Here is a 26,670-nt window from a genome sequence, read left to right on the forward strand (position 1 = left end):
TACTTGTTTCACCAGGAGTTTGAATTTCTGGAAGGAGAAAGAGGGTCGATGGATACAGGACATTTCAAAGTCAGTTTTATATAATAAGTCCCCTTTAACCTCAGTATTTTACTAGATTACATACAGTAGATGACTTTAGTTGTAACTGACTATTTCTTTAAAGGTCCTACATTACCCTATTTTCTGATCTCTGTTATAATGTTGTTTTCTCATCACAAATATATATGGCATTATGTATTTAAGCTAAGTTCTTCTCTCAACTGGAAAACACTGTTCCACCTTATGATGTCATGTGGCAATACAGGAAATGCTCCACAGTGTTTATAAACTCCATACACCTTCACTAGAACCATTTGGATACTTTCTACTTGGAAATTTCCAATCTCTACTAAACTAAAAATAAAAGGAGCTGTTAACTTAAAAACTACATGAGACAAGGTAAGGTAAGGTGAGGTTTTACAAGGTAAAAAAGAACATTTTGAGCTCTGAAGATATAGACAGACTAATAAAAGGGTTACTCAAACACGAGTGAATAAAACAAGACACAACTCCAGGTATGTTTGTGATGAGGAAACAATATTATAGCGTAATATAGGACCTTACAGTATCTTTAATTTTTCTCACCTCTTCTCTCCACTGCCTCGGTGCAGAGTCGAACGAAGCGAGGGACGGTGCTCTTCTCTCTCTCACACAACATCTCCAGACAACAACCGAATACTTGATCTACAGACACACAGGAACATATATAATTTAAACAATGTCTTCAAATGACATTTTCCAACAAAGTCTTGATTGAGAAGTGATGAGGAGAACTTTACTTAGAGGCAAAAGGATTGTCCACTGTGGTAGCAAACCTCTATGTTCAACTGCAGTCCCAGCAGAAAGCTAAAACACCTTTGATGATGCAATGCCCCTCATGCACTGTACACTTCCAAAGAGTGATGTTATAAAAAGCATCTAGCTCAGAGTACAGTCCTTCACATCATCACATACTTTGGTCTCCTATGGTCTGGAGAAAGATCAAAGTTATAAGAATTCAAATGTTTGTTTTTACATCATCCATAAACAGCAGGACATTATACAATAGCATTATACTCTACAGACATTTGGTACAACGGATGATTGGGAACTTGATACAATTTGGGTTACATCATGTTTTCTATGTCAACGGAATCTAGTAAAGGCCTCCAAGGACTACACAGAGATTTGTTTCTTGAAGCCTATTAACATAACATGTGAAATTTATAGATACCCCATACCATGCATCACTCAGTATGATACAATTAACATTAATGGTGAAGGATAGGTTAGAAGAAATAGTTTCATTTCCAGAACTGTCATAGGCAACCATTTGCACACAGAAACCATCCATCAACTCCAGCTCCAATTCACTTTGTATTGAGAAAACTTCACCCCTCTCTGAAAAACTGCTGCTGTCAGGCACTCATTTTGGTCTTAAAATTTTCATTTTAACTCACTGTATATGATCCTGGTATTTTTATTTCATTATTTGCAAATTAATTTCTATTCCTGATACGGACCTCTGCTTCAAATCCACCCCCATAACTGCTAGTCTCAGTGAGCTTCATTTGACTATGGGTGGTGTCACACTCACTTTATCTTTAACTTTATCAGGACTGAACTAATTTCACCTGCTTAATCATCAAGCACAAACCATGAACAAAGATGCAACCTACTGCATTGCACTGATATGAACATAATGACATAAATATAGTGTTGGGATAATAGAATGTAGATAAGAAAAAAGTCATTATCTCACCTTTAATTAAGCCTTTCTCTTGCAGAGTCTGCAGAGGAGGTCTCTTCAGGATCAGCTTCTTGAGTCTGGACTTGACACGTTTCCGCTCTGTGTTCTCCAGGTTGGATGAGGAACGAGGGACTGCGGAGGACAGAGGAACAGAGGAGAGAGCAGAAGAAGAGGTGTGGGTGAGTGCGGGCCATCGAGCTGTGGGGCGGAAGAACAGATGAGAGGGGATAGTGGTGAGGATGAAGAGAGGCAAAGCAGGACGGCGCCTCAGGTGGGACAGCACACAGGCGGGTAAGACTTGCCAGGGGGGCTGTGTGAAGATGTACACAGGCTGGATGGAGCACAGAATGGAGGACAAGATAGAGGGGTGAAAAACGCCTGTACGAAATGTCAGGAGGAGACAAAGCAATGAGCTGAATAAGACATGAAAATGTGAATGGTGAGAGATAATGCCATATTCTCACAGTAAACCCAAAAGCATTAGAAACCAGAAACACACAACAATACTTCACAGCATTTTAAGATATGCTATCAAAACTGCTATCATTGTGGCTGAGTAATACTTGTTTTTATGTTTCTAGAATAATTAAGGGATTGACATTGAATTAAAAATGGTCTATGGAGTTGTTCAATGAGTGTTGTTAGCAATACAGTTGTAATCTTGCTTTAAAATTAGATTATAATATAGGTACACTTTTATAGTCTTATGAAGAAAGTTTTGCTAAAGGTCCTATATTAGGCAAAATGAACTAAGTCATGTTAGAATCTTGTTACCATTGAAAACATACCTGGAGTTATTTCATTCACACATTTGATAGTCTGTGTACATCTCCAAAGCTCAAAATGCTCTGTTCTACCTTGTGATGTCATGAAATGGTAATTTTCAAGTTAATAGCTACCTTTCACCTTTTGTTCAGTAGATACTGGGAACTGCAGGGTTGAAATGATAAAAATGATTCTAGTGAAGGTGTATGGAGCTTAAAAACACAGTGGAGCATTTCCTGCATTACCACATGACATCACAAATTGGAACAGTGAGTGTTCTGCCCAAATAAGCAGGCTTTGTGTGTTAAACATGTGTGAATGAAACAAAACACAACTCCATGTTTATAATGAGGAAACAAAATTATAACATAGATCAGAAAATATTGTAATATGCGTCCTTTGAAGTTAATTTTGATGCTCTAACTTTGATGGGTGACTACATGTAATGGAAGAGTGGCTGAAGCATTGAGACTTACGGGATGTTTTCCTCTCATCCTCATCCCCACTGTTGTCCAGCATCTCCACACTGCCCGCTCTTCTCAGAGAATACAGCAGCACATTGTCCAAAGGGTTTTCACGGTCCTGAAGAGAGGACAATGAAACATTAAGTCACAAAGGTTTTTCTGTATATCAAAGTTAGTGCATCTGCCAAATAATGTAATTGGTAAATTAGTAAATATGACATGTTTATAAACAAATGAAGAATACATTGATTTTTGATTGAGTTGTTGTGCATTTTTCCCAAATCATGACGTATCTGTCAATAATATATGGTTACATTTAGCAGCATGATTTAATGTCTAAAATAAAGATTTGTATCCACAAGAAAATAAGAAGCATTGAGACACATCTGTGAAAATGTTAGCAACAAATTATCCGTACCTAATACACTGGCAATGAGCAGAAATTACATTTGTAAACTAAATAAAAATCATATTAACAGATGAAAACAATACTGATCATACATATTTAATGAAAATCCTGTGGTATGTGTGGTTTTGGGGCATTGTATTACCAGGCGGTCAATGACGCTTTGAATGGTGTTAAACCATTCTTTGATCAGTGAGTCTGTCTCTGATTGGAGCAGGAACTCATTTCCGGTCACTGTCCTCAACTGAAACAGTGAAACACACAGACAATGGTAAATGGTCATATTTTTACATAGTGCTTTTCCACTTTCAAGGCCCTCAAAGCTCTTTACATCAAGGAACCACTCGCCCTGTCACACACATTCAAACACCAGGGCAAGATGGGTTAAGTGTCTTGCCCAAGGACACAACAGCATTCATCTGTCGGAGCTAGACTCGCACTACCAACCTGTAGGTCAGTGGGCAGCCTACCAACTGAACTACTGCCGCCCTATGTTTACTACATATACTTAGACTTAAACCAACTTTACTGATCCACAAGGGAAATTATTTGGACACAGCAGCTCACATCACATCACACATATCACAATATAATATAATAACAAAGGGTAAAACATACAAATGGTAATAATAATAATAATAAATTCTAAATAAGTAGCAAAAAAAGAGCAAGAGACAAGTGTCAAATAAGGCATATTTAGAAAAATGTAAATTCACAAGTCCAAATTAAAATAGAAAATGATGTAATAACATATAAAATCTCAGCTATATAAAAGAGGGCATAGGAAGGCAGTGTTATCTGTTACATAAGGATGATTTGCTTTACAGTTGTAGGGAGTATTATTTGTTATATAAAGGTGAGTTGTAGTGTATCTGTATGGAGTATGGTACGAATGTAGTCCTGTATCTCATTGTTTGAGCTTTCCCTGCTTGAAGAAAGCAAAGCAAAAGTTTATAGGTCAGGTCAAGCTTGAGTCAACTGACAAATGACATTTTTGATGAAATCACAATGAACTAAAGGTCACATAATTAGTTTTGATGCTTCCTCTTCCACCCTGGTACTTACAATGGGGTTTATTTAAAAATTAACACAAGAGTGTTTCCAATGCACACTTCCCCCATTCATTAGAACTGTAGTTTTCTTTAAAAAACTATTTTTATCCCACAAAAAAAAACAAAAAACAACAACAACTACAGACTGATTATAATCACCTTAAAGACATTCTTCTTGCTGGATAGATCATTGGCCCAGTGCAGCTGTGCTCCCCTTAAATCCACACTGCTTTCAGGCCTGCTGTTTCCTGGTCTCTAAAAGGACATTTCAGCACCAACATATAATATAATAATACTCTCCAGCCACATACATACATAAATCATCATATTAATCTATAGTATCACTGTAATGATGGGTATCTCAATCTAAATTGTCTGCCCACTTTTAATGGTCTAATGGTCTCAAGTATTTAAATAAAAAACATTTAATCTGATGATACTGTCAAATTGCATGTGGTTCCAATAGTGGATTCTCTTTATTAATTATGGAAGAACTGAAAATAATAATACTTAATTATTGATACTTCGGAGCTGATTTCATCAACATTCCCTGAGGGTGTGAAGCTAACTGAAAGCACTGCTTTGTTAGAAACATTGTTACTCAAGTTAGACTTAATCTGAGCTTTATTTTAACACAGTCTGACCAGGAAGAGCTGATTTAGTTGGAACTACAACAAGAGAGATGATTTATGCACTTTAACAAGTCTCTCACACATAAAATTACACTCACAGCTAGCTAGCCAACAACCAACAGTCACTCTCACTTTTGGTGGAAAATCACACCAAAACACCTAAACAGAAAATAAAAACATGCTGTTTTAATTTATTTTGAGTTTCTTACTGCTAAAGCTTTTTTGTCTGTGTTTGATAATTTGTGCATTGTGTCACCATGGTAACACCATGTAACACACCCCCAGCGTGATGCAAAATTAAATATTTTAATTCTATATATGCTGCACACAAAAAGTAAACATTTCAATACAGAAAGTGACACAGGGAAAAATATACAGTGTATTCTGAGTTTAAACTGATGCTCTTAGCTCACTGGTGCAGAGTCAGCTGACAAGAGAGTCTGCAGGGTTTATCCCAAAATAGGAAATCCATCAGGCAGAAAAACCGTTATGTGCCTCATGCATGACAAGAGCTTTTATAATCAGGAAATGTACCCCCTCACTAGCTTTAACCAAATCTTTTAAATTCAGCTTTCTGCATTTGCACACCACTTACCCAGCTGGATGGCGTCTGTGATTTAGGATCTTTGAAGAAAACCAGGCTGTTCCCAACCAGTACCACCCAAGAATTACTCCAATTTTTCCTGTAAACAAATATTCATTGCAATCTTAAATGTTCCTTGTTTTATAATAGTTCATAAAAGAGTGGTTTTAATTTTACCTTAGCTTTCTCCCTCCTTCAGCAATCTTGGTCTTATTTAATAGCCCAGCTTTCTCCAACTCCTGCAAAAACAAATTTCACATTGGCCCTGAATGTATAACATGAGCCGTGGGTAGTTCAGTCAGTGCATGTAAGAATAAGGCTTTCCCTTTTGTAACAAACAGCATCCTGAGAGGAGGAGAGCCATTTAACTTTACTCTTGCATCATTCACAAAAACATGAGGGGAACTGCTCTAAATTCTCCCACTGCGGAGTGGCCCCATTTAAAAGCTAATTTAATAGTAAAAAAAAAAGTTTTAAATACTGAACATAGAATAAAATTTTCAACAATAAAAAAGACAATTTGTTTATAATAATAATTTCATTGTATACAACATCATAAGACTCAAAATCATAACAGGGTAGCTGCCAGCTTTATTCAGCATGGTTAAAGCACATTTTCTTGCAACAGTTAAAAATAGCAGCCCACTTCCCTGTAAAACCTGTGTAACCAAACAATCCATTTTTCACATGGTTGACTTGCATCTTCTATCAAACTAAGCAAACATGTTCAACAAGAATATGTAACTGCCAAACATAGTTTCTCAAACTATAGTGTATAAAGTAAGTGTGACATCAAATGTCTTGGTAAGCAGAAAATAAAGTGATTACTACATTGGAAAAAGAGAGAGAGTGAAAAAAAAGTTTTGCTTAATGTTATTAACTACTGGTAATTTACAACAGCCCAGCTGTTATTCTTAGGGTCTTACCGGTGTGCAGTTATCACTGTCTGGGGAGCTGGCTGGAGAGGGGGGCTCCACTACAATGTTGGTCATGTTACATGAGTAGTCATTGCACTGCTGAATGAGCTGAGGAAAGACAGTTCGCTTTAGCAGCTGTTCAGTAGTTAGAGCTGTATAAATGTGTGGAAATGCATCTGTACCTTGCCATTCTCAGGGAGGATGAGAGACTGGGAATGGCTGAGCTGCTGCCTGGACTCATTATAGTTTTGACTTTGAGAGTTGATGTACATCATGCTATTGAGGTTGTCTGAGGAGGCGGCTCGGGGCAGGCTCTTCACGGGTTAAAACATATGTTCAGGTGAATGTTCAGAGGGCAGGCACAAAACTAAATGTCATTAAGACATACAGTACATTCAGTTCACATTTACCATGAATGTGAGTGGTACTTTGACTAACTGAAATCATAAAACCAAACAGTTGGATGATGTTTGACCATCAACACTGGAGAAGTTATGCATCTCAATATTTATCTTAACACATAAGGCCCATATTCACTTGACTTTGCCACAGCAGCATTCATAATTGAATACCTTTGTAAATCCATCTAACCCAGTTTCAGCAATCAGATTAAACATCCCCCCTAATGTTTGCCATCTCTTCATGGACAGAGGATTTGTACTGAGTGCCAAATCTGCTCCTATGCTAAGAGCAGGCCTTTAAAAGGTCTTTAAAAGGCGAGCACCCACACCCCACTGTGATGCAACATGTTGCAGTAAAAACTGCTTGGGTAATAGCCTTTATTTTTACACGATGAGTTGTTATTTCACCAACTTAATATGCATAAATGCTGATCACTGGGAATGTGAAGCGCATAGCTAGCATTAAGTTAATGCATTCTACTGTGAGACTGCGCAGATGCAGTTTTTGCAAATCTAACTCCAACTCACTGATTTTAAGAGGAGAATCCCTCATTTCCAAAGAGCAGATAGTGCTGACACAGTACAGACCTATCTCCTATTCAAGCAAAACAGTATCATATAATGCAAATTGTGCATTGAAGTTGGGGGGTAAAAGGTATGATGAAATAATGAACAAAGCGTTAAAAATATGTATGTCATTGCAATACTCAACTCTCAACTCAATTTTATTTACAATAATTCACTGACAAAAGTTTTACAGGTTTGAATTTTTGTGTGGCTGTACATTTTAAACAGCAATAATGTGTTACTGTTGCAACTAAACTAAAGTTTGGAAATAACTTATGAACCAATTCCTAATGTTTAAAAACTGCTTTATAGTGGACGTGTTACTCACCTGTGAGATGTCCCAGCCACTGTCAGTGTTTTTGTCCTGGGTCCCAAAGCTGTAGTCAGGTGACAGCTACAAGGAAAGACAAAAAAACAAAAAGTCACATGAACAATTATAGCACATTTTAAACGTAACCTATAACCAATTTTTCACAAACAGGATGTTAGTACATTCATAAGGGCCAGCTAACCCTCACACCAGCTCATATACATCCTGTCAGAAAAAAAACTGTGAATCATCAGTGCAGCATATGCACAACTGCATATTTCATATTTTCCCCAAAGTTTGGAGGAAAGCGGCCAGCTCTTTCACCCTGCTGGTTGAAGCAGCTAAAATATTCACAGCATACCACTCTTTTGATTCTTACAGTTTTGAAGCTTTTGAACTAGGTCACATCAGTAACAAGCTCACCAGTCACTTGTATAAAGGAACCATCAAATACATTTAAAATCTACTTACAACAAAGGTGTTCACGACTGAAGACTTGAATACAACAATCCAACTTGTTACAATGAGATGAAGTTCAGATGAAGTTCTGCTCTGTTTTGCATGTCATGACTGTGTGACAGTCAAAACCATAACATTTCTCCCTCCTGCTACTCCGCACATACTTCCCCATTCAAGAGGGAAGCAGGTTTATCAGCCCACACCATTGGCCTCGTGCAGAACAGTTCAACCAGGAAATGCTAAGCTCAATTATGCTCAAAGCTTTAGAAGCATTTGTGCCTCCTACTGACGCATCAACTGACACTGACAATCACACTGACATTGTCTTTGTTCAAGTAAAAAAACATAATGCTCAATTATAAAGCACTTCATTCTTCTAGATTTTTATTTTTTACAGATCAGATCTAATTCTCTAGTTATGCCTTCTAATTTACAAAATAAATTATGGCAGTTTTAATACTGGAGGTTTGGACCTTCCTCACTGAACAGTATAGGACTCTTTGGTTTAAATTACATTATTAAGAAGACCAAATTTTACATGCAAATTTAGTAAATTCTTCACACTATAATTTTTAGTTGGTGATATTCACAGGCTTCATCTTCCTGATTTTGACGTCATTCACCATTCAAAAGAGGTAATATTTGTTTTTGAATTGTTAATTTCCATAGCGATTGTCCTCAAAGCAGGTCACTGGTATATCATAAGTAAACTAACTCATGGTAAACTATATATACACTATATTAAATAATAAAATATTTAACTACATAAAGGTGAAATACAATATAGTCACTAAAAACTTGTACAAAGATCTGTGCTACTATAGGCCTATAAATCACACCATAAGCCCTGGTTCAGCATCAGTATGACACACTATGCATAGGTTGCCACTGCATAATTTCTGTATGAAAGGACCTCTGAGTTGAACTGAAGGTGGCACATATAGGTCACCAGTGTGTGCCTCACTCTAACCTGATGGGGGAATCACTTCTTTGATCAGGAGCGTATTTTTTGATGAGCTACATTAAATTTGAAACACTGACGCAAGGATGAGGCAAGCCTACTTTCAGATGCAAAATGCTTATCTTCCACAATCTGGATCACACAGCTCACGGTGCAGTGTCTGTGTCGTCACTCATTCTATGGATGCATCCATTTTAGTCATTCCTGTATTGCAGAAACACTTTTCATCATAACCTTTATAGTCAACAGGAAAATCTCCCCTCTACTACTAAAAGTTTACAAAATGAAGGAAAGTTTCGAAGTGTAACTGTGATGTTAGCACATTTAAGTTGAGTAGTTTAATAAAGTGGAAGTAGGAAATGTAGAAATCACTGAAATATAATTTTCAAATTTTAAAGACAAAAAGTTACATGAAATTCAATACAACTGGAGCTATGTGTAACACACATTCAACTTCACCATTAAATATTTTCCAGTTACTGTATGACCTCTTCTGGGAGTGAATAATAAAAGTACTAGTTATTGGAGCAAATATGGGCTCCAATAGCTGTTGTTATATTTTATGTTTTTATAAATGTTATAACATAGGTTGATCATGTTTGATCATGTTTATCATTATCTAACTTAAATGTGATGGTTATAATGGACAGTTGGAGTTAATACTTATTGTCCTGTTGGCCTCTGCGTAACGGCATCAGCGCTAGCTGATAGAATAATATGCAGTGAAATGAGTGAATGTTTGATTGAATCTGTTGTTTGGATTTTATTGTTTTACAAATCTTCCTGAAAACACCAAACAACAGGGATTAGTGGTCAGGTGACATACTTTTGTGGTTTTGGGGGTTTTATATCAGAAGAGCAGCCACTTTAATAATCTTACTATCACTGTTAAACAGCAATTAGAGAAAACAGACGACAACTGCCCCTGTTCCTGTTTGTGGCTTTGCAAATGAGGGTGGAGAAAACCACAGCAGCAAATGACTATTCAAGTTAGACTCAATAAAAGGAGCTGTCAGTCTTTCGTTCCTTACCCTGTACATGGTCCCATTACTCGTAGCAGGAAGTGTCAGAGTCAGATGGCTGGTGTCTCTGGGTAACGTTTGAGCTTGAACCACAGTGGGCTGAAACAGAAACATATGCATGGTGCTCATTTTTGGCCTTCACACCAGATGCCCTGCCTCACCACTTTTGGTCCTAAGATTGGGACAAACATGACTCCTTGTGGATTGACTTAACAAGTGCACTCAATTAACAGCAGTAGTAGAGAGAAATTTTTCACACTTTAACCTTTTAAGATAAACAGAACTTCTTCTCCTGCCCCATTGCCAGTAGTGGAATGTAATGAAGTAAAGAAGGTAAAGTAATATACTTTTTTAGGTGTCTGTACTTTACTTACATAGATTTTAAGAGACATGCTGAAAAGCCTGATGGGTTTACTTTTAGTAGTAGTAGTTTAGAGTAGTTTGAGCAAACAAAACATTGTAGCTTGAGCAAAAAAGTAAAAACAAAAAATAAAAATGGAAAAACTATACTCAATTGTTTCAGTTGAACAAAATTCAGAACTAATTTGTATCAAAATCAATGCTTTTGAAGCTATATTATAGATCTCAAACTCTGCAAGAAATATTTTTACTTTTTACTCTTTACGAAACTTATTTTTAACAGATTTTTTTGCTCTTGGTACCTGTACTTTTACTAAAGTAACAAAACGTCTACTTCTTCCACCACTACTGCTCATTGCTCACCTTGGTGTAGCTCGCCTTGGTCCCGGAGCTGGCTGTGTGACTGCGGGCCCTTCGCGGGGGCTTCCACGACCTCTCCTTAGTGACACTGTTGACGTAGTACCAGCGGCCCGAGGCGGGGTCTGTGTACTGCTCCCACAGATCCAGGGTCTGCAGAGGCTGCTGTCCCGAGGCAGGACTGGGGGGCTCCTGCTGGAAAGACCGCTTCTCTGTCTGAGGGTCCATGTACAGAGGAGACACCTGCCACGAGAGCTGAGACAGGTATGACTCTTGAGGGACCTGACACAAGAGAAACAAGGATCAGTTATAACAATGAAGAAGTAGAACAATATATTTTATTTGACTGTTTATGTCCAATAAAGACAAGGAATGGACTATGAATAAATTTACATGGTAAGACCTTTTAAAACAAAGGTATTTTAAATAGATTCTTTTTGCATGCTAAATTTAAAAGCTCAGGAGAGTCATTGCACTGCCTTATTCTAGTAGTCTCTTTTCCATAGAGCTGGATTGTACACATACAGCATATTGAATAAATGATTGTATTAATATATAGCTGACACAACGAAGCACATGAAGGACATTCAATACCTTTGATCAATTATTTACAGTGGTTTGCGTAAGAGAACAAACAGCGGGGACTGGCAGCATGATCCCTGTTACATAAACCCGGTCATGTCTAAGGGATAATAATTAGGCACGTGTTTGGACCTGTACAATTGGTCTCTGTTACACTGTCATAGTTTACTCCAGGGGGCAGCACTGAGCCTTGCACTCACCTGGAGGAATCCCATTTCCAATTACTGTAGATATTCAGTATCTTGTCTCTTTAGCATTAAGCAACATTTCTTTCAAATACCAGAGCATTTTGTTACATTATTATTATTATTATTATTATTATTATTATTATTATTATTATTATTATTATATTATGGCATTTGACTATTATGTGTGTATATTATAGTTTCACACATTCTCATTCGGTAATGCTCATATCCTCATCTTCATCAGAGATTCAGAGATCAGAGCTTATTCACAGTTGGCCGCGCAACTCTCTGCAGCTACTGACACAATGCCACAACATGATGAAATTAAGCAACTACATATAGTGTTTAAAATGTCTGTAGTGAACAGACTAAATACAAAAATAATTGGTAAAACTATTTAAGTCATTCTTTTGCTAGAATTATAGTGTGTATTTAGATAATCATGCCTGCTGTTTACAGGGATACTTAATTTATTATATGGTATGACTGTGTAGGAGCAACAGAGATTGAAATATATTAAAAACACGTTTTTCATTGGAAAAGGGAATTGTGACCTGAATGTGACTGCAATAATCCTTCTTACTGGCTTTAAACCATGAGAGCAGGGGAGCGTTGTACAGCAGGACAGAGCCACAGAAAGGAAAGGAAAAGAGAAAGTGGAGCATATACAAGTACTGCAGTGCCCTCACAGATCACAGCTGCCTCATGCATGATTCAGGCCATGGTAAAAAGACACTTTGGATACGCAGATTTTTTCTGAGCTGAGACAGATAACCTTGATTATTTCTCTCACCAACAATGTCTTCTGTAATCTGGTCTGATGTAATGCAGGGCAGCTCTGACATCATGCCACTGCTGACTAGATTGGTGCTCTAGGAGGATTATTGAGGTCAAGATACTGTGTCGATGGAATACCGCCTCAGATGCTGTGGCAGCATTAGGTTTTAAAGCAATATTATACAAATACATTGGTGGTGGTTACTTTGTGGTTCACATATATCATTACTGAGTCTTAATAATGACAAATACATGAGAGTTTGTATTACTATGTATTTATATTTCTTTTTATTCTTACTTGTACATGCATTTATATAATTATATTTTATTTGACAGAGTCTCTTGTTATTTTTGTTACTTATATTGAATCTATTATTGCCATATATATATTTGCTTTTTGTTACTATAATATATTGTGATGCATGAGCTACTGTGTCCAAATAATTTCCCTTGTGGGTCAATAAAATTAGTCTAAGTCTAAAGATACTGTTTGTTTTCTTATTGCAGATTTATTAGAAGCATTGACTAATTTGATGAACTTTTGCCCTGCTGCTGCCATGTATTTGTTTTTTAGGGTGGAAATATTTCATTTGATTTGAAACAACTGGGCTAACTTCTGTTCAATAAATAGGGAAATCCAGATTGTGTTCAAATTTGCCCCCACTGCAGCATTCAAACACAAAGTGCTTAAAAGTTCTATATTATACATAATTTACTCTTGTTAGCTTTAAGCCATGTTATAATGTTGTTAGCTCTCAAAAACATACCTGGAGTTTGAGTAAGCCCGCATTATTAGACTGTCTGCATCTTTAAAGCTCAAAATGCTCAGTTTCACCTTATAATGTTTAATGTAGAGCCCAACAGATATATCGGTTGGCCGATATTATCGGCTATCGGCCGATATGCCTGCTGATAGGGGCTGATATTTGTGGGCATATTATACCTCGTTATAAAGCTTAGACTCTCTACATTATGTTCATTTAATCCAATTTACAGACAGATAAATGTACTAATATGTGGCTCTGCATCAGTATTTATCTGTGGAGTCATTTGTCTGTGTGTGTGTCCATACTGTCCCTGAACACACCCCCAGAGTCGCATGTGTTTGTTTACACCCGCAGACATAGATCCATGTGCAACACTGAGATTATATTCTTTTTACGGACAATCGGTTTGAGTCTGGATTAAAAGGACATTTATTAGTGCAAACTTGTAATGTGAGGAGGAGCCTGTGTGAGCGCTGAGTGTTGATAATATGTCGACTCTGAAGCTAGTTTTGGTTCGTTCTGATAGGTTAGCGATTAGCTGCTGTAGCTCCGGCACATAAACAGACTGTTTTCTATTGGTCTATTGTAAAGTCACTATATTGGCCGTATATTTGTTACTGGACCAGCATTGATATGTAAATGAGCTGTGAATAGACGTGTGAATGATGATACTTGCGCATATAATTAATTACCGCTGCACGCAGCATTTACAGCTAAAGGCTAATAGCGATTGTTTATTTACTCGCTAGTAGTTATGGGTCGGTCGCGAACGAAGCGGCTCTTAGATCCGGCTCTTAGAAGCGAACGACGGGAGCCTGCTCCTTATTGGGAGTCGTGTTTTCTCTTTCTCTCACTTCTTTTCTCTTCACGTCGCGTGCAGACTCTTGGTAGTTTGACAGCGGCAGCGGCTAAAAACGAAACTTTCATAAATATGCGTGTGCATAGGATAGAAAAACGTGCATAAATATATTCAGCATAAAATAAATAAATCAGGACTAATCTTGGGCTCGAGAGAGGGAGAGAGACAGAGACTGAGTCCCGACACTCAGTCCTGGTTCAGTTCTGGTTTAGTCCTGTTTTACACATGGTTTAGATCTGTTTTAGACCTGGTTTAGTCCTTTTTCAGTCCTGGTTCAGTTCTAGTTTAGTCCTGCTTTAGACCTGCTTTAGACCTGCCTTAGACCTGCTTTAGTCCTATGCAAAGAGGCAGAATAACAATAAATGTTGCCTAAATAAACCCAGTTTAAAATCCACCAGAGCCAAACCTAAGTTTTTTAAAAAATATTTCAAGATTTACAGTGAATTTTTACCTCACTAAATATATCGGCAGCACCAACTCTGATTATATCGGTATCATATAGGCCACAACAAAATCCATATCGGTTGGGCTCTAGTTTAATGTTTAATGTTTAAGAGAAGAACTCTTAAGCCTAAATATGCAGGGTTTGTGTGTTAAACATGTGTGAAGAAACAAATAACAATTCCAGGTATGTTTTTGACAAAGAATTAATTATGATTATAACATAGATCAGAAAATCATGTAACATAGGTAAGAAAATGAGTTGTGAATGGCGTTAGTGGAAAGCAACACCACTTTCACCTCTCTCCTACCTGTAGATGTGTCTTCTTCCTTGAGTTTCCCATGACGTCCCACTGACTACATGACTTTTTGGGGGACTTGCAGTTCACTCTGGTACTGGTGCCTCCTCCCACCTCATCATAGGGGTTCTCTGTTACATTTTCAGGCAGATTGCTGGAGCTCTGGCTGCGGGTAATGGTAGGAATCACCCTGGAGTTTGATGAGACAGGTTTAAAAGTGGACAAAGAGGGAGATTTGGGGACCATGAGGTGACCTGATGAAGATGTGCATGTGTTTGGGGTGAAGGTGAATCCGGACAGGGGCAGAGTAGGTACATGACCACTGGCGCTGCTGCCCGCTCCTTGGTAGGCACTGCTTGAGTTGAGGTTGTCCATGGAGCGGTAGATAGGCTTATGCATCACTATGGACAGAATAAGTAATCAATATTATGGTAAAACTATTACTATTACTAGAAAGTAAATTTAAATAATGGAATTTATTACCTACTTAATAAAATGCTTAAAAGGCTCACATTACACAATTTCCTGATCTATGTTATAATGTTGTTTCCTCATCAAAAACATGCCTGGAGTTGTGTTGAGTTTCATCCACACATGTTTAACACACAAATCCTACATATTAATTTAGAGTTCTTGTCACAAATCGAAAACACTCTGTCCCAGCTTGTGATGTCATGTGATACAGAAGTGTTCCACTGTGTTTTATACTGTATAGACCTTAACATGAACCATTTGGATAATTTCAGACCTGGAATTGCCAATCTTGGCTAAACTAAAGGTAAAAGGTAACTTGAAAGCTGCATGACATCACAAGGTAGAACAGACCAGAACATTTTGAACTCTGATGTAGATGGAGATAAATGGTTACTTGTGTGTAAATGTGTAAATGAAACAAAACACAACTCCAGGTATGTTTTTGATGAAGTAACAACGTTTAACATGGCTTAAAGATCACAAAAGTAAATTTTGTGTAATATAGGACCTTTAAACATTTTATGTATAGATTTTTATACTTCTCTTGTAGGTGATGTGCATATTAATAGGAAATTGATTTTACTAAATCTATCATACTCATAATTATTAAAAGTTTGCTGCTTGATATGAGAAGCATCATTAAATATATTGTAAATGTGAAAAAGCACAGATGGTTTGTCAATGTAAGTTTCTTCAGAAATCATAGCATAATTCCTAGTTTAATAAGTCTGGTTGGCACACACATTTGCCAATTGTCCTGTCGGTGCCAAGATTTACAAACAGAAAAAAACAATAGAAACTGAGCAATCCCAAAATGCACTCTAAACTGCTTCTGGCTGTGTAATAAACTTAGATCTTTTATCCCCTTTTGACCCAAATTTGTCAGAAAAGTTGGTCAGATCTTGTTCTTTTTCTGTACCTTTCCTTTCACTGTATACTGAATGAGTGGGGCTTGGCGTGAGAGCGACTCGTGGTAGTGTCCGGAAGTTGGAGTTGAGTGAAGTTGATGTGACCAAGCGCTGGGATGAGGGCATGGGCTGAATAGGCACCTCTGTCACATAGGTGGCAGGGACGTACAAAGGCTTTGTCTTACTGGCCGCGCCAATTCGCCGCACCTGTCAAAAAACAAACATATTTTCAGACGACTTTGTTAAATAAAAAAATACACACAAGTGGAGAGAGCCAGAGCTGGATAATTAAGCAGCTCATTTCACTGAGTAGTCATCTGGCATATACTGATACTACTAAAACGAATCTAATTATATGTACAAGAAGATCGGAGTATACATAATTTGCATTTGGGCTGGAAAATATGGTAAAAATATCTTATTGGGATTTTTAATTTAATTTTGCAAATTATTTTTTAACGATTGTGTTTACACATTTTAAATACTTCCAGAAGAACTGATAAAAAGACTGACCTATAACCTGACAAACTAATACAAAAATCACATTCTGGAAACTACAGGGTTAACAGTTTTTTATGCAGGATGGTACTTTAAAAATTCCAATTTGTTAAATATGTCCTTTCAAATTGCATTTCGGTTCAGTTGAGATTCCAAACCTCAAATGAATGCCCAATGGTTAATTTATTTATGGTTTCTTAAGGATTCTCATGATGTTGTTTTACACACCATGACCAAATTAAATGTTGCACAAATATGCAGACAGTTATGTCACTAAAATGTTCTCATTGCTGCTTTTACATGGTTTACTTTTCTGTAAAGCTGCTCAACCTAATCGAGTGACCAACAGATTAGAATGGTGTAGTAAACAACAAAACATACGACTTAACGCGGGGGGCAGCATTAAGTAGTGTCAAATAATAAAATGAAATTCCTATCCTACAACAATTACTAGCTAACAATACTAACAATTATAACTGACTTTCTATAAATTTATTTAATGATTTATTAGTCCAATTGTTTGCATAATTTATATGGAGAACAAGTTATGATTTCTTAGATAAATTAAACACACCACAAATTTCACAACCCCTGCCATCCCTCACCTGCCACCAGTCTGCATTGGTCTTCTTGAGGAGAATGAAGCGTTCCCCCTCCCTGATGGACACCTGCCTGCCGTCTGCTGCGCGGTAGTTATAGTCATACTGGGCCTCGAGCACCACTGTCCCGCTGGTGACCCCACACACAGTCAGGCCCCGGGTGTTGCCCGCGGTGACTGGGCCGGACTGCTGAGATCCCACAGAACGCCGCCACGTACCGGACAACATGGCTGCCTTGTTGGCTCAGACTCATCAAACACTTTGGGATTTGGATGTGATCACAAAAGGCACAGGGGGCAGGAGACAGGTCTGATCCATGCTCTGTAAGACAAAGAATAAATTCATAAGGTTTCTACAATGAATACTCTCATATTACTGTAACTTACGGTTTTAGCAATAGTCTGACACAGTTTTCCAAACAATTTAAGGATGAACAAGATCTCCTGCAACAAGAAGATAAAACTTGTGTCTCTGTCTCATCTCTCATCTGTGTCTGTGTCCTGACAGCTCCTCTAATGGTGCTTTCTCAACTGGTTCATCTGTACTCAGCTTAATGTGCTCAACTTAATGTCCATTAGTTGTGTGTGCGAGTGAAAGTGTGCGAGAGTGTGTGGGGTGGAGGGGTGTGCATGTGACTCTGTAGACTGCGGGTCGGTTGCCGGGAATGATTTTATTGTCTTTGTAGAGCTATTTAGGTTGCATGCTGTGTATAAAGAGTGTTTTATAAATAAAGTTTGTTTGATTGATTAATAAATAGTGCACGCAAAAGGAAAATTATCTTGTGGGATTTTTTTGTTCTATATATTTACATTTGGCTTGGACAAAAAGAAGGGCTAATGCTGGTTTGACAGCAAAAAATATCAAATAAATCAAAAAGTGTGTGGCCAAAATTGCAACCTGAACCGCAAAATGTATTATTTATAAACTATGTCAAAATCTCATCAGGTCTTGCTCTTGTGAAGCCAGTTTGATATCTCACCCCATCCCTATCAAACATTTTTGGTGGTGGGATCATTCAACATTTATTACATTTGCCCTCGTTTTCCAATAACACACAGCAATATTAGTAATATTTGCAAGATATTCTTTGAAACTGGCCACTCTGCGACCACTCTGTGTAAATACCTCATGTGTTTGGCAGCGAGAAGTGCTGTGGAGCCAAAATAGCTTCTATCTCCCCACCTGAGCCAGCATCCCCAAGTGAACCCCCCTCTCCATCCCCATAAGACCAGCTTACATAACCAAACTTAACTTACCCCTACATATAAAAAAATAAAACTACACTGGGTGGATAGCAGCAGAGCCTTCAGTCCCTGTCACAGCCCATCTCAATGCAAACAAGTGTGGATCAATACAGAGACGCATGTCAATAGAAAGGGGATTTAAATACCCATGGATGAAGAAGAAAGGGTGAAGCAGACAAGTCCTAAGACCTGGGATTGTGAGACTTCTCAAGGAGATGCTTAGAAATATCTGGGAAAGTGGAGACAGCAGGAGAAACTGAGTGGGAGTCGTGTGGTTGAAAGCACCAGAGGAGAAAGCAGGGTTAGCGGCGTCGACCTCGGGTAATCCTGCTGTTATTAAAGCAAAGAGCAGTGACCCCCACCACACACAGTATTACAGTAAAGCCCCATAGTAAACTGGCATATGGGCAGAGGGAGCTGTCTGTCGGCATGATGGGACAAAGATGCAGTAACTGTTTTAATGTGCAATGAACACTGAATATTTATTTTGAAGCATATAATAAACCACATACATTCTCCGAAAATATCTCAAGACAATATTATTGATCACTGCATTTTATAATACTAATGCACTGATTTCTATCTGTATCTAAAAATGATCACTACACACAAGTTAGCCACTGACACTTGTTGAGAATGTAGCACCAGTTGAAGCATAAAAGTGTGGCAATAGTGGGATTATAGTAAAAAGGGAAAAAATTCTATACTAGTATAACATACAAACGGGGCACTCCGAGTGTGTGCCCCTGTAGTCTAGATTTGTTACTTCCTTTATTTCATTTGCCATTCAACTACTAAAACAGAGGTGTAATAAATGTTGCCAAGTGTGCTTTTTAACTTTTATATTGTGTTTAAGGTTGGTGTTCTATTTTGTATCTAGCTTTTGCACTTTATGCCTCATTTGCATTCAGCTCTGATGTCCATACTGTATGAGCGCCTGACCTGCGTGAACTACTCTATGTGTGTGGGCTTTAATGCTGCAATTTGTGATTGCAAACAGAATTTCCCTTTACAGGTAAGTAAAGTTTTCTAAACAAAACTAAACAAATTGAATATAATGAGCATTTTTAAGTCATATTATCACTAAATACTAATTGATGAATGTTAAAAGGTTACATGTGTTCGATGATTAGACACTGCAGTTGAAGTGGCAGTTATAGAGAAAGCAAACAGGAAACTACATAGTCACATCAAAAGCACAACCACACATTGGCTCATATCCTTTTCAGCTTTACACCTGTTCAAGAAGAGTCAACACTGCGTCAATAAAAAAACTAAAATGCCGTCAATAGAAAAGCATGCAATAGTAATGTGCTTGGAAATGACTGTCATTGGTAATAGTTCCAACTAAGTTAGCCTCATTCTGATTTTTGATCTATGTTATAATGTTGTTTACTCATCAAAAACATACTCAAACTTGTGTTTTGTTTCATTCACACACGTTTAACACACAAACCCTGAATATTTTGTTCTTCTTTCAAACAGAAACACTCCACCTTCTGATGTCATGTGGTAATACAGTAAGTGCTCCATTATGTTTTGAAATGCCATGCACCTTCACTAGAATCATTTGGCTAATTTCAACCCTGGCATTGTCAGTCTCTACAGAACAAAAAGAAAAAAGGTAGCTGTTAACTTGAAAAGTACCGATATGTATGAATGAAACAAAACACAACTCCGGGTATGTTTTTGAGGAGGTAATAACATTATAACATGATTTAAAGCTCACAAGAGTCAATTTTGTGTAATGTAGGACCTTAAATACAACTTAACTCTGATGTGGAGTTACATCTATGCCACTACAGTTACATACAATTATGGATTTTCTTATTAATAAAGTCAAAATAGATTACTTGAACTGATATGGCAAAAGTGGCATGCCCTGTTTATAATTATAGGTCAGATGGCCGTAGTCAGGACACTCATTACCACAGAGAAGGCCATATGGCATTAACTGGGAAAGAAAGTGTTGCCAAAAACAACTAAGGTTGGACGACTGATAAAATCGAAACACGACTTGGGACGTTCCTATATATAGTTTTAAATGGATTGTATAACAGTCTCCCATACGACCACTCTAAATAAATGGAGTCTATTTGTGTATAAGCCAAATATAGAGGTAGCAGAGTCACTCACCATAGTCTTGACAGAAAAAGGCTTTCACATCAGGGCGGTCACAATCTTCCAGTTATGTCCATGCCTAAAAAGATGAAGAAAATATGTATTCAAATGTAATAAAAGAGGATGTTATGGCTGTCTTTAAGATTATCAAAAGAACCTCAGACTAGCTAACATCAAAATGCCTACAAACTCCTAAGCACATAGCATCCAGTTAATCTAGCCCAAAAGACCCTACCTTCTTCTCAATGAACCCTTGGTGACCTTACCTCCCCCCCATAGGAAGCAGTGAAGTTGAAAACAACAGCGGAGTACTTCAGCTAAGAGAAAGTGCATCAGCTGGCTATCAAGCGTTCATGCAAATAAACTATATGTGAACTTTGAAAGAGGGGGCATGTTGTTTGGAAAGGCAAAGTGAAGCCATGTCCAGGGTGTGAACCAAATGAAAGAGTTTTGCAGCTGTAATCATTGATCGACCGATTGATCTCACCACAAATCTGCCCGGTCAACAAGGCCACAGGACATTTGAGACTCACCACCTCATCCAATGCAGTGTGGACAATGAAATCAACACGAGAATATTGTTTTAGAAATTAGGCACAGTAATGGTGAATTAGTTATAGGTCATAATTATAATCCAGTTTTTTCAGTTCTGATACCGAATCTATAGCTTTAACCAGTACCACAGCAGATAGTGAAAAAAGCATTTATTTCCTTAAAACAAAAATAAAATAAGACAGTACTGACCCATATGTGGTCTGTAGCTGTTATTTATCTCTCATCTAATTACACAAGAACTTTGTATAAATAAAAATTTTAATATTGTTAGACTTTCTGGGCCAACTATGACCAGTAGCTAGTCTTATTACAGTGATTTAGATGTCCAAACTGTATAAGCCGATATCCGATCCAGCAAATTTTTCAGTATCTCTGCTAATGTCCGATACCAGTAACAGATCGGTACATCCCTAAGTAGTTATTGTGATCAGTGTGTCTGTCTGTGTACAATTTGAGAGAAATGTAATAGACTATGTTAGCCTTTATTCTGTCCTTTATTGAGAAATTCTTGTCAGACAGGCAACAGGAAAAAAACACAATCAACAAAAGACAACAGACAATAGACAGTACAGTCACTCCACATTCACAACATCAAAAGCATACAGTCTAGTAGTGGCAGTTACCATGAAAAAATAACTGACAAGATTCAGAAAACATAATAACACATTTCCTTGTGTTTAATTCATTCACATATTTGGCATTTTTTGTTGTAACATTTAGCTAAAGAAAGTTTTCACTCTTGACCTGGGGTAGACTGACAGAAGAGTCTGTCACCATCTGCACCACCTAACCACCACTAACACTCACACACCACATTCATACAATGTGGGAGATTTGGATCTTGACACAACAAGAGCCACGGTTGATTGAAATGTCAGGCGTATTGGTTATTAGCCTTAAGTCTCCAGCACAGGCAGATATTTTGTTAGCCCAAACCAGCTCCCAAAATATGCATAAAGAATATAAGCATAAAGATTTATTTGTTCACTTTAGTCCAAAGAGGCTACTGCAAAAATGTAACTGCACTGCTCTCTTGCAAAATTCAAATGAGGTAATTTGGGGAAATTTACCAAAATCAGTACAACATAATGACCCAAAAATCATAGTGGTGCTTTTTGGCCATCGGTTTCTCTGTATTCTATTATGCTTTTAAGATGGGTAATGTTTACTTTTTGGGGGCACAAGCACTTTTCTGAAATGTCCCCATTGCTGAAAGAATACATGTTGTCTTATCTTATCTGAGCTGTGCTTTTTGTACCTTTTCCTGTAATAACCATAATCTGGAATAACAAATAATAATTATGGGAACAATTTTTCTTTTCATATTTCATTTGTAATGCTGCCCAGAAAACATTTTTGGTACCGGTACACAACCTGTCTAATAATTTACAGACAGTATTATTATCACTATTTCAGTACTACTATGCTCTAAGCAAAAAATGTGATCAAAATAATAACATGTCTTGATGTACATAAATTAATCAACTGTAATTTATTGTGACACACTCTAGCGATGTTAGACACAGACCAATATATTGGGCTGATAGTTAGACTTTGTAGAGTATTGGCTATTGCCCTTAAATCTCCAGAAGCCAATATTTTGTTTTAGTTCTCTGTATTCTTTTCTTCCTCATAGTAATACACATTTCAATCCTTACCCTATGTATAAAACTAGATCACAGTACGCAAAGCTTCAATAAAAATATGGCATCATATCATTGAAAGTATTAAGCAAAACCAAGTAAATCTTGGTGGTATAGATTTCTGTGAGGCAAACTTTTATGATGCAGTACAGCCTTTAAAAATTAAAATTATAAGTTTTCCTCAATGGAGTGATGAACTTTAAAATGACGTGTTTGAGAAAAAGCCCAAGGCAGCTTAGCAGAAGGGATGATGCTGAATGAATACAAAACACTAAGACTAAGAGTAAACAAGCCACCAGCATTTACCTGTGAAGCGGCTCATTTTATTTCCTGGATCAACTCACTGCCAAACACTATGAACGCTCAAACGCTGGGAGAGGTTGCAGCTGATGTCAGTTCCACCCATATCCATATTCAGCCATACATTTAGAGCAGACGCCTTTAATAATCATCTCTACATGGTCTTCAAAGGGAAAGCAGACGTGAAGCAGAGGCTAAAAGACTGAATGAAGAGTGAACATCAAAGGCACAACTACAGCAAACACGCACTCACACATTCTCAAAGCTATCTACATAGAAACCAGGGGGTGTGGCAAGGCTTATGTATATACAGAATAAAGCATAATGGTTATTAATATTAAAGCATGTCATGAGATGTGCGTTCTGTTTAAATAACTCCTGTGCTGTCATGCAACACAAGTTTCTGTTCGTGTTTTTGCTCAATTAGTGGTTTGCCACTGTTAGTCTATGGCCTAGTGTTGAGGCATTTATTTTTTACTTCCGAGTTTCGCTGTGTAGAGGCTGCATTAAAAGATAAACGAAAACAATCCACATCCACATTAGTGCAAATAGCTTTTTAGAGCTGTGTTGCAAAGTTTGTGAGGTTACTGTATACTGTATTACTATTATCAGAAAAAAATGGTACAGAAAAAAAGAAAGGTAAATAAAGGCCTAGTCGAAATTAAAATTTTTCAGAACTAGGTCTGTCATGATAACAACTTTTGACACATGATATATTGCTCCAGAGAGATATTACGATAAACAATAATACTGAAATACTAGTACTTTATCCAACTGACTCAATAACAATAAAGAAGTATAATCCCAGTAAACCATTTTTAAATAGACAGTATCAATAAAAGGCCTGAGCTGCAACATGTAAAACAGAATAAACCAATAATTAACTTTGTACAGCTCATACATATTTTTATTTTAACAAGAGTACCCCAAATATCCACATTTTTGCAAATAAATTGAAACACATGATAAATATTGAGCCCCAAAATATATTGTTCCAGCTTTTCAATATTGAAAGATAAAATAAATAGAAACATATTGGGTATGGGGTATAAAATAACTCCATAACAACTATTGCAATCATATTATATTATTTTTTTATTTTATGATATGATATCTCCCACCTCTGTGCCTTAACTCTATTGCGTAGTGAGTCTATCTTTGTGATCTTAAGTTGTATTGTAGAGCTATGGATTAATTGAAAGTCAGAAGTTAGCATGTAGGCCCTCTGCCTCCTCAGCTGATCCTGCGCTAGCATCTCTCTCATCTGTTAGGCAGGCAGGCTGTGTGAGGTGGAGAGTTGCATCATAGACTCTACATCATACATTATGGGTAAAAGGGATTGTACTGCAGAACTACATCTTTGAACGGGTACAGAAATGCCTTGAAGTTTTTCCTCAAATCAGCCCCAAACCAAAGACTGTTTTAAGACTTCACCTCAGGCCGAATAGAAACTTGAGTGTCAAACACATCTTGGGTGGATGGATTGAGAAAAGTGTGCATAGAGCTAAGAGACAAAAAGGACGTGAATAGGCTATGAACAAATGATTTAAGAGAGTGATACTTTTAGGACTGAGTACGTTCACTTTTTGGGGGCATCAGTACTTATCTGAAATGTCCTCACTATAGAAAGAAAACATGTTGTCTTATCTTTTCTTACCTGAGCTGTTCTTTTGTACCTTTTCCTGTATTAACCATAATCTAGAATAACAAAAAGAATTATGGGAAAATATTTTGTTTTCATATTTCATTTGTGATACTACCCAGTAAATGTTTTTGGTTTTTGGTTACACACAGTATTATTATCAGTAGTTGAGTATTACTATGCTCAAAGCCATAACATGCCTTGGTGTACATAAATTAATCAACAATAATTTATTGTGACACACTACAGTGATGTCAGATAGACCAATATACTAGGCCGATAGTTGGACTTTTTAGCATATTGGCTACTGCCCTTAAATCTCCTGATGCCAATATTTTGTTTTGGTCAATATGCTGCCTAAAAATACACACAAAGCTTTCTTTTAACATTTATAGATAGCTGCACAAAAAGTGACTACACAGCTCTCTTATAGGTTTGTGGAAAAAAAGGGCTTGGGGGTACATAATTACATAATTTGTGAAAAATAATATCAGAGAGTTTATTGGTTTCTCTATATTCTAAATAAGAGGTATCACCATTGTCAATGAAAAAATCCATATCTGTCGATCTCTAAATGTTTTATTTATTTTATTATTAAATGCAGAGAAAGAATACACATATTACAATTTATTAATTCAATTGATTCACTAATTATCCAGCCCTGCTGTAGCAAAATTACAGCTGTAAACATCTCAGTTACAATTCACCAATCACTCACTCTTCAGCCTTCCACACAACAATGTTTCTTTGTGTACATGATTGTGTTGAAGCATGAAGGAGTGCTCCGTTTGTCTGTAAATACATACTTCTAAGTGGCTGCACTGATGTCTTTCTCGCTCTATAAAAGACACATGCCTGAAGCCAAAACAGCCTTTCATCCTCAGAGCCATGCATTATTGATGACGGGACCACAGAGACACACAGAGGCCTGCTGTGTGATACATGCCTGTGTGGATAGTGACTGAACAGGTGGGCTGGGGTCTCGCTCGAAGCCCGCTACTGATTAGCTGTGTAAATCGCCAAGGAGCCAATTGAAAAGCAGAGAAGCCAATAAAGCAGCCATTGGTCCCCTTTGTACTAATAACATGACAACAGCACAGTGGCTTCCCATCTCCACTGTGTTTTTCTCTTTTTGTTGCACATAACAAAATTTAATATGTGTGATGCCATCATTTCAAGCCAACGCTGACGCAATGTTTACAATGAGCCAAGCCTCCATCGACACATGGCAAACTTCTTCAGAGCGCAAACTATTCAAGTAGGCTTCATTTACATATAAACTACAACTAGACAGACCAGCACTGAGACACAAATGCAAAGAGATCGCTAAAGGGGGGGTTTACACTAAAAGAATTAATTCAAGCAAATTAATGCAAGAAACGGAAGGTGAGAAGGCACTACAATTAATGAGCACAAGTTTTAGTCAAAGAACGAAGGATTTTCTTAATAACGCAGAAGTCTTCTAAGACTTATTGCCATGCTAACAGTTTCATCCCACAAGCTGTTATAAGTCTGGACAATTCACTTTGGGCTTTGATGTAGCACCTTAATATTGTAGCTACTTCATCTTTGTAGCTTGTTTATTTCACAATGTCATTTGTTGTCTATTGTGCACTTTGAGCTTTTTGCACCTTTTTTTCCAGTTTGACTCTTTAATTACAAATAACAAATAAACTAACCTAGTCTAGTCTAGTTTTTTGAGACCAAGACAAACACAGGAAAGTAGAGATTTTGTCATTATCTGATCAA

At 37.3% G+C, this 26,670-nt stretch overlaps 1 protein-coding gene across 4 annotated transcripts in view; it reads right to left on the reverse strand.

Annotated features, from left to right (window-relative positions):
• The window catches only part of arhgap9 (Rho GTPase activating protein 9), a 39,820-nt gene that overhangs the window by 9,610 nt on the left and 3,540 nt on the right, over positions 1-26,670 (reverse strand). The window contains exons 1-18 of one of the 4 annotated variants that reach the window (XM_055160393.1): positions 23,286-23,515; positions 20,797-20,860; positions 17,803-17,859; positions 17,423-17,737; positions 16,331-16,526; positions 14,950-15,338; positions 11,031-11,306; positions 10,317-10,406; positions 7,884-7,949; positions 6,770-6,901; positions 6,597-6,695; positions 5,848-5,909; positions 5,683-5,770; positions 4,615-4,710; positions 3,549-3,647; positions 3,010-3,115; positions 1,781-1,900; positions 625-723 (exon numbers count right to left, since the gene is read on the reverse strand). In XM_055160393.1, coding sequence (XP_055016368.1) covers positions 625-723; positions 1,781-1,900; positions 3,010-3,115; positions 3,549-3,647; positions 4,615-4,710; positions 5,683-5,770; positions 5,848-5,909; positions 6,597-6,695; positions 6,770-6,901; positions 7,884-7,949; positions 10,317-10,406; positions 11,031-11,306; positions 14,950-15,338; positions 16,331-16,526; positions 17,423-17,644 — 2,140 coding nt within the window. In that variant the 5' untranslated portion in view covers positions 17,645-17,737; positions 17,803-17,859; positions 20,797-20,860; positions 23,286-23,515. Of the gene's footprint in view, positions 1-624; positions 724-1,780; positions 1,901-3,009; positions 3,116-3,548; positions 3,648-4,614; positions 4,711-5,682; positions 5,771-5,847; positions 5,910-6,596; positions 6,696-6,769; positions 6,902-7,883; positions 7,950-10,316; positions 10,407-11,030; positions 11,307-14,949; positions 15,339-16,330; positions 16,527-17,422; positions 17,738-17,802; positions 17,860-20,796; positions 20,861-23,285; positions 23,516-26,670 lie in introns of those variants that run through there. The other 3 variants (XM_055160392.1, XM_055160391.1, XM_020918547.2) reach the window with 3 other exon arrangements.

This window comes from Boleophthalmus pectinirostris, unplaced genomic scaffold (genome assembly GCF_026225935.1).
Source record: "Boleophthalmus pectinirostris isolate CB_2022bp ecotype Guang Dong unplaced genomic scaffold, ASM2622593v1 HiC_scaffold_3, whole genome shotgun sequence".
Lineage (NCBI taxonomy): Eukaryota > Metazoa > Chordata > Actinopteri > Gobiiformes > Gobiidae > Boleophthalmus > Boleophthalmus pectinirostris.